Source organism: Xenopus laevis, chromosome 8L (assembly GCF_017654675.1).
Source record: "Xenopus laevis strain J_2021 chromosome 8L, Xenopus_laevis_v10.1, whole genome shotgun sequence".
Taxonomy (NCBI): domain Eukaryota; kingdom Metazoa; phylum Chordata; class Amphibia; order Anura; family Pipidae; genus Xenopus; species Xenopus laevis.
In genome coordinates this window covers 122,183,512-122,192,714 of record NC_054385.1, presented here as the reverse complement: position 1 = coordinate 122,192,714, position 9,203 = coordinate 122,183,512, and the positions used below count along the sequence as shown (strand labels likewise).

The 9,203-nt window shown below is 40.4% G+C and overlaps 1 protein-coding gene across 1 annotated transcript in view; it reads right to left on the bottom strand.

Moving 5' to 3' along the window:
* Window positions 1-974: 974 nt before the first annotated feature.
* Window positions 975-9,203, bottom strand: part of XB5762037.L (uncharacterized XB5762037 L homeolog) — a gene marked incomplete at its 5' end in the record, with an annotated part of 583,381 nt that continues 575,152 nt past the window's right edge. The window contains 4 exon segments of the mRNA NM_001095434.1: window positions 975-1,289; window positions 4,975-5,057; window positions 6,582-6,683; window positions 7,308-7,607. Coding sequence (NP_001088903.1) covers window positions 1,188-1,289; window positions 4,975-5,057; window positions 6,582-6,683; window positions 7,308-7,607 — 587 coding nt within the window.

Below are 9,203 nucleotides of genomic sequence, written 5' to 3'. Positions count from 1 at the left end.
TATCAAGCAATAAGAATGCCTCACACAGCTGTATAGTCACAAGAATGGCATATGGTACATACAGTATATTCAACATGCTACATGAAATGAATAGATACTGAAAAATGAACGTAATACAGAATGCTATATGTCATAAGCTTTTGTAGTAAGCAATAAATTAGAAGATTTGAAATGTATTTTCACCATTCTACTACTTGGAAGATCTGAGCAGCATCAGATTTTATTGGCTCCTGATATACCCCAGCACCCAGACAAGGCAAGACAAGAGCTCAGGCTGTGTGTATCATCATCCAATTTGAAGCCAAGCTTCAGTATTTACTAAAATATAATAATAATAGCAATAAACATACAGTAAACAGACCAGTTGTGTACATAAAACACTGATAAGTTTAAGGTCATTATGAACCTTTTAAATTACTTTTCTTTACATTCCAAAGTCAACCGCTTAGCAGTATCCATACTCCAATACACCAAGTCTGCATACTCATTCCAGATATTTCTTGTCATCACCTATATAATAGGGGTATATCTGAATACAGGCCCAGATTTGTGGCGAGGCCACAAAGGCCCGGGCCTAGGGTGGCAAACTTTTAGGGGCGGCATGCTGTCCAGCCGCTTGCTGAGGAGCAGTGCTCTGAAATTTGGACTTGCGGGAGTTGCGGGTGGACGCTGCTAGGACCTCGCGGCCTAGGGGCGGCCGAAATACAAATCTGGCCCTGTCTGAATATTGTCCTTGAAGCATACTTCCCAACTGTCCCATTTTCTGTGGGACAGTCCTGATATTGACAGCTCAGCCTCAGTCCTGGGTTTCTTACTGAAATGTCAGGACTTTCTCTCAGATCTCCTGCACTGACGCCAGAAAAAGATACAAAGTTTCTGATTTGTAAAATGTTTTTCTGTTGTAAAATGGACATGGTGGCCATAAAATGGGCGTAGTCAAACACTTTTCACACACCTTTTTGTCTTTCTTTCCATTTTTTCTGAAATGTTGGGACGTATGCTTAAAGCCATTTGCCTGAAGCTGGATCTGGTATCTCTGCATGCTCTTCCTCTTGTTTATCGACCTTTTGTTTTTGGAAATTAGACATCCACTACATTCCAGGATATATATATGTGGAACAGGATGAATACACTGGTTTCCTGTTATTGAAAAGGCAACAATGGTGGGTAGGAAGAGCCTTGCTGCCTTATTCCTGGGAAGTTCTATGAACATTCTGCAAATCAGAGTAGATTGTTTGTGTCCTTGCCTCACGAGGACTGGCAGGTTTCTGCTCCAGGCAATAAACTGTCTGAAATGGAAAGAAAATGTCCCATTAAAGTGATATCCAGACATTATACTCACTTAAAGCATTCTGCTATCACTGTGGTCTTTTTGTTCAACGTAGCCAGCTTTGCATTTCAATAAATAGGGTGGAGATGATTAGAGTAAGCAAAATCTGCAGTAGATATAGCTATCTATTTCAAAACAATTTAATGTCACTTCTTTGTGATTTAAGTTAAAAGGGTTGTTCACCTTTGAGTTAACTTTTAGTATGATGTAGAGAGTGATATTCTGAGAAAATTTGCAATTGGGTTTAGATTTTTTTTTTATCATTTTTGGTTTTTGAGTTATTTAACTTTTTATTCAGCAGCTCTCCATTTTGCAATTTCAGCAATGTGGTTGCTAGGGTCCCAAATGTATTAGCAACTATGCATTGATTTGAATGAGAGACTGTAATATGAATAGGAGAGATAGAATAGAAAAGATGTAGGGACCCATAGGGTTAATGTGTCCCTATGGCTTTAATTCCCTACACTTCCTGATCTCCCTAGTTGATGGGCAGATGCCCATGTAGCTAGTGGTAATGTGCATAGTTGAATTAATGGGCAGAAGGCACTGTGACCACTTCCTGTCACACTTTGTGAGTGAGAAGGGCTGGATCTTCCTCTTTGGCTTCTGGATGCTGATCCAGCTGGATGTGCCCAGGGGAGCCTGGGTACAGCAAGGTCCAGTGGAGCCATGTGCTATAGAGGGACCAGTACCTCTAGAGAGATAAGTCGTGGAGCAGGGACCCTCATGAATGAGGCTAGTGAGTGACAGGAATATAATTGTTATAGACTCTCTAGGAGAGTAAGATAGTGAGGGAAGATAGAAAGGGCAGCTTTGTGCTCCATCAAGGAGGTATATCAGGGAGTAGCTTCCCAGACTGTAAGATTTGCCTACAGTGAAGGGACAGTGGATAGGGTGTCAGGCTTTAGGTTCCCCTCCCTGACCCCTCCACTGGGTGAGATCCAGACCACGTGTGAGGTATTTCTGCCTGAAGGGAAGTTGTACTGCCTTGACTACATCCTCAGGGAATACACCTGCATCTGTTCACAATTAGCTGTTTCACTATTTCAATGCTATGTTGCGCAAACTCTGACCACACCAGACTTAAAGTTCCACGTAGTAGTGCTCTAAGTGGCTCCACAACTGAAGCATAGTTGGGAATAAACTTAGAATACCATGAAGTAAGACCTAAGAAAGCTTGTAAGGTCTGGAAATCAGATAGAGTAGGTGCTTGTGTAACAGCGTTGACATGGTCAAGGTCAGGCAGTAATCCATCTTGTGAAATTATATGACAGAAATGACAGCTGTCTTTGTCTGAAGTGGCATTTGGAAAGGTTCAGTTTCAGTCCTGCAGAATCAATGCATTTCAGAACCTTTTCTAGGTACTTGTCATGAAGATCCATAGTTGGAGCGTAGACAATTATATCATCCAAGTAGCATTCTACACCAGGTATGCCATGGAGTATAGAAGACTTTGAAAACAAATCGGTGCTGAAGCCAGTCCAGAAGGTACACGCTTGAACCAAAACAAACCATCATGGGTGATAAATGCAATGAGGTCTCTGCTTTCCTCATGCAGTAGTAATACCTGATGATAAGCACTCTGAAGATCCAGAGAAGAAAATTATTTTGCTCCTTGGAGTTCTGAAAATATTTCCTCTATGTGTGGCAAGGGATGATTATCTATAACAACTGCTTTATTAGGTTCACGGAGATCAACACACAATCAAATACCTCCAATTTTCTTCATTGTTACAACAATTGGTGAAACCCATTCAGAGGATTCTGATTTTTCAATCACATCTTGCTCTACCAGTTTCTTTAGTTCCTGTGAGACAGTCTCCCTTATAGAGTACGGCAATTGCCTCAATTTCTGGCGTACTGGTCTTACATCTGGTCTCAACTTGACTTTGTGAATAAAGTTCTTTGAACAGCCCATGGACGTGTTGCTTTGTGGTGACATTTTAGACACTGGCTGTGTGGCAGGCACTGGGGCTGTAGTAATGAGACCATCAACTAATTGTAAGTTTAATGCAGCAAAGAGATCCCTTCCAAGTATAGAAGTACCCTTATTCACATGTAAAAGTCACATTTTGCAGTATTTGATTGGATCCTTTAAGTAACCGACCAGTTTCAGGGCAGGTGCAACAAGCAGATCTTTTGCAAAGTATTTCAAGAAAATATCCTTTGGTGGTATAGAAACAGCTGAACCTGTATCAAGCATCAGGTTAATGGAGTATCCCTTGTCAGCAGCAGGCCCGGATTTGCGGCATGGCCGCATAGGCCGGCAAAAAATAGGGGCGGCATGCCGCCCAGCCGCATTATGGGGACGTGTGCATCCCCATTCATTTACACCAGCTGCGCCGGCGTTTTTTCGCCGGCACGCTGGGAAGGCGGGCGCTAGGACCATGCGGCCCAGGGGCGGCCGGCCGGCAAAGAAATCCGGCGCTGGTCAGCAGAAGCAGTATTGACACTGACAGTGCATATAAACTTGTCTGGAATAAATGTACCAGCTTTATACACAGTTAATACTGTAACATTTGTAGTAGTGACTTCATGAACATCTTTAGCAGAACTACGGCAGATCTTAGCAAAATGTCCTACTTTTTTGCACTTGTGGCACTGTAAAGCTTTTGCAGGACATGTAACATGATTTGCAGTGTGTTGTGTTGAACCACAGCGAAAGCAGTGTTTTTTATTTGTATTTACTGCACGGTTTTGCAGTGAATCCCTTTCCTTAGCAATGTATTTTGCCTGTGACTGTGCATTATTAGGCCACAGTGTTGAATTCACAATCTTCCTACTCCTGTCAACTACAATAGGCCTGAAGATTGTGTTCATTTCACAACGGTTACTTTCACTTTCACTTTTTAAGCTGTCCAGGAAGCATACACAGTATAAGTCTGAGCGCAGACATCTACAGGCCATCTGCACAAACACCACAATTGCCTTAGCCTAAAAGAGATCTAACTCAGGATTTCACTTATTATTAGTTGGATGCTACATGGCTGGGAACCTGTCTATGTTTAGCAAGGCTAATGGAAAGCTGAACAAACACACTTTAATGGATTTTTTTTGATGTACATTTTACTCCATTACAGATCTAAGTGAAGGCAGGCTCCAGGTTTCCCAGAAACAGATCATTTAGCAGATGGATAATGAAAAACGTAATGGAAAGATCCAAGGGCGGGTTTGCTAGGGGAACTAATGAATTATTTAAAGGGAACCATCAGCAACAACTTCCTATTGCATCTGTCTGCTTTTACTCTGTCATCATTAAAGGGCCAATATAACCTAAGATTTATCAAAGGAAGGTAAGGTTCAGGCCTATATTTATGCTATCTCTTTGTACAGGTTGTGATGTAAACTAGGGTACCCTGTTAGAGTGGGCAGGCCCCCAATAATGTCATGCCATCCCCTGAAGGGCTTGGCCTTACCTCCTTGTGACATATTAGATGGGATTACAAGCAACTGCTGTTGAGTGTACAAATGCAATTTGTGAGCCATTTACAAACAGCAGCAACATTATGAAGCTGGAATCTGGGGAACATGATGCATTGTGAAAAGAACATGTCAGATTAATTAATATTCATAACCACTTAAAAATATTTAAAATGATATGTTAATGTCGCAGAAGGCAATTCACTAGTAACTTTCTGCTATACCTGAAGGCTTCTGTTGGGCTGACACGGATGAATCTCTATATACTGCACTTCTTCGAGTTGACTGTGGACAGTAGATGGTGGACCTGTGTTTAAAAACAAAATATAAGTAAGTTTTACATTTAGACTTCATTTCTTGATTCTCATACTGTGTAACCGATAGACTTGACAGTCCCCAGCTAATGTCAAGAGAGGCCTGGGTTATGAACAGATCCAGTCCAAATGCAATAAAGATGGTTTACGGATGAGTCCTGAAGTTAAACGCGATGATGGGCCTGATCAGCTGCTCATTAATTATGAATATTCCTGTAGCAAAAACAACCCCAACGTGGCCAGTCTTTCTTAATTAAGATAAGTGAGATTTTCAATACATTTTATCAACTTAGCTGCCCTCTCTATTTTATTAATATTGTTTTAAAGTGTGGAGACCAAAACTGCACAGCATATTCTAGATGAGGCCTTACTAGGGCTTTGTACAGTGGAAGGATGACCCCCTCCTCCCGTGACTCTATGCCCCTTTTAATACAGCTCAAGACCTTATTTGCCCTTGATGCTGCTGACTGGCATTGCTTGCTACAGCCAAGTTTATCATCTACAAGGACTCCAAGGTCCTTTTCCATAATGGATTTGCCTAGTCCAGTCCCATTAAGGGTATAAGTGGATATTTTTACATCCCAGGTGCATGACTTTACATTTATCAACATTGAATCTCATTTGCCACTTAGCTGCCCAGATTGCCAGTTTGTCAAGATCATGTTGCAAGTGCCACATCCTGGATGGAATTAATTGGGCTGGATAGTTTTGTGTCATCTGCAAACACTGATACATTACTTACAACACCCTCCCCTAAGTCATTAATGAACAAGTTAAATAAAAGTGGACCCAATACCGAGCCCTGAGGGACCCCACTAAGAACCTTACTCCAAGTAGAGAATGTACCATTAATAACCACCCTCTACCTGATCCTCCTATCCAAAAACGACTTCATTTATCCCAACAGACCTTAGTTTAGAAAGCAGTCGTTTGTGGGCATGGTATCAAACACCAAAATCCAAATAGATCACATCTACTGCCCTCCCCCACTGTCCAGCATCTTACTTACCTCATCATAAAAAGCAATCAAATTAGTCTGACATGACCTATCCTTCATAAAGCCGTGCTGATTGCTGCTCATAATGCCATTCTCCTGAACTTAATTCTGACTGTGATCCCTTAACAAAGTGAGTCTGAGAAAATATATACTAATATATAATATGATACAAATGCGAGGGTAACTAGAGAGGACCCAACTCAGGCAGCTGTTTAGTTTAGGACAAGTTTGGCTAATACATAACTTTAATTAAATGAATAAAAATGTCAGTGCTAGAAATTCATAATAAAAACAACTTAATGCACCATACACATATCCTATTCCAAAGTTCTCCTATGGTAGGACAACTAATCCTGGGGAAGACAACTAAACCTGGGGAAGAAGTCCTGAATGAGCAAGCTCTTGAGCCCCTTAGTGCTTTTGCACTTGTTGCTCGGGTGTTTGTAAATTATTAATGATCAGTTGTATTCATATGCATTGCAATTCATATGTATATAATTAATGTGAGATTTGAAGTTACCTTTCTTTCTTTTCTTCATTGCTCTCATATACCACGCCAGGAATAACAGAAGAGCCAAGGGCAGAATGAGAATGAATGAAAGATAATGGTGTCTTAAACCAGCTGAAATGAAGACAAAAGTAGTAACTGGACTTGATGGCTCATTCACTAGTATAGATGGCAAATCACACACATGAAATTACTCACTGCAGCCAATCAGCAATCAGTTCAGGCTACTAATCAGCACCAGTTATGTCTTGTCAGTGCATTTGGCCATGGAAATTGCATTACCATGAAATTCTTTGGTTGTATAAAATCCTGTTTTAATCCTTTAACCAATTAGGGTTTCTCCCACAATGAAACAATATACACGTAGGTTAAATGGCTCCCGATAAAACTGCATTATAGACTTTAGAATGCTAATAGGCAGTGTAGGACTTATGTTAAATGAGGGGCCTAATGTATATGATTGTGATAGGGACCTTAGTTTGTAAACTCCACTAAGGTAGGGATTGAAGAGAATACTGCAGCAAATACAACAGTACTATACTGTATTATATATAGTGAATAAAGTACCCCCTCTTGTAAAATATAAGGATATTATACATTACTGAGGAGTTTCATGACCATATAAAAGTACGAGGCCGAAGGCCGAGTGTTTTTATACAGGTCATGAAACTCCGAGGTCTTACAAGTATTTAAAATATGAAAGCATCAATACTGTTATATGTTTTGATCTGTACCCACCAGGCGTGCCTTTTCTGAAGCTGGTACTATTGCAGACTGTCTGGGCAGTAATAGAGACATTTTTCTGGTCAGCCGGGTTGTGTATGAAGCACAGATACTCCTCATCCCAGGATTCAGGCTGCAGTGACACATGGATTGTGGTACCATTGGTATAGGGCTGGTACCGCTCTTTGTGTCTGTACATCCAACTGTAGGACAGAGCTGATGACTTTGTTGGGGCAGAACAATGAAGAGTGAAATTGCACCAGTCAGTCGTTTTCTGCTCCACCTCCACCTTTGTATCTGGGTTGGGAACAGGCTCTGCATAAAGAAGCTAAATCAGAATAACAAGACTTCTAGAACACTGAAACACTCTTTTTTTTTTAAAAAAATATAAATTAAAATCATAGACATGGAACTGCTGAGAGAAGGGGTCTGATGAGAAAAAAGAAGAAGACACTTCCACAATCGGAAACCAACTTTCCTATTCCAGAACAAATGTTATTAAAACCCGTTGAACACAGGTATATCTAAAGCTTTACCTGTTATCAAAACATCTTTAACAAATTTGACTGTAACAAACTAGGAACAAGTATACTCATATCTGTGACTGACTTTCTAAATATAATCATTTAAAAATGATGTAGTGTTTTTGAAATAATAAAGTTACTCTTCACAATCTCCCTCTATCTCCCTCTCAGGAACCTGTCTCTTCATTCTCTCTTCATGCAGCTTTTGTTGGATTTAGTTATTTTGAAGGAAAGACTGCAGGTCTAATACCCTGTCAATTCAAAGGGAGCACACACCAATATATGATCTGTCAGTCAAAATCTGACTCTGACTCCTGCATGAAGAGACATGTTGCTAATAATTATTAATTAATGTAATTATTTCAGAACTGGTCCAGAATCGTTCATTGATTATATTTAGAATATTTCCATGAGATGAAGCTCACATGAGTTCATTTTCAAAATAGTTCCTCTTTGAGTTCTCCACAGAAAATAATTTCCTTCAACTGCCATGTAATGTTTGAAATATGATAGAAATGGCCATTCATTAAGTACAGCAAATAAGATAATCAGCTGAATGTTGTTTAAAGGAGAGCTGAACCCTAAAAATAAATGTGGCTAAAAATACCATATTTTATATACTGAATTTATTGCACCAGCCTAAAGTTAAATATAACTTAATTTTAAAGCTTAAACTTCTTCACCTTTGAGTATGATGTAGAGAGTGATATTCTGAGTCAATCTGCAAATGTTTTTCATTTTTTATTATTTGTGGTTTTTGATTTACGGTATTTAGCTTTTTATTTGGTGCCGAAACGCAAAATGTTCGGATCCACCTCTCCTGTAACTTTAAAAGCCGAATTTCCGGTTTTCAAATTAGAAGTCTGGCTCATCTAAGCAGAGACCGCAATTGCGCTCTCTGTACTAACCTCCTGGACCTCTCTGCTGGCTTTGTGGACCCCCTTCGACCCCCTCCAGGGCATAAAGGTGAGTGCGTGGGGTATGCTAGCACCCTAGAGGAAACAATGCTTCCAGGTGCAGGTAGAGCAGGAGTGGAAGAGTAGCAGCAGAGAAACGCAGGGCGAGATCCTCCATTGTCTGGCCCTGGCCTTAAGAATATAAAAACAATTTACAGTTGACTACACTGGGAGGATCTCATTGTCTGAATGAAAAAACAACACATTTCAGCCAGTTACAGCTATACGTAGGTATACTCCAAATGGCAGTCACTATTACTTGAGCTATTCCTTGGTGTAATTACTTACCATACACAGTGAGAGTAAATGACAGATCTACTGTTTGTCCTGTGCCTTGAAGTACAATGGCTGCTGTGTAACTCCCGGTATCCTCACTCCTCAGTTCCCTGATCCATAACCTTGTTCCACTGTTATCAACCTCCAGTCGCTGG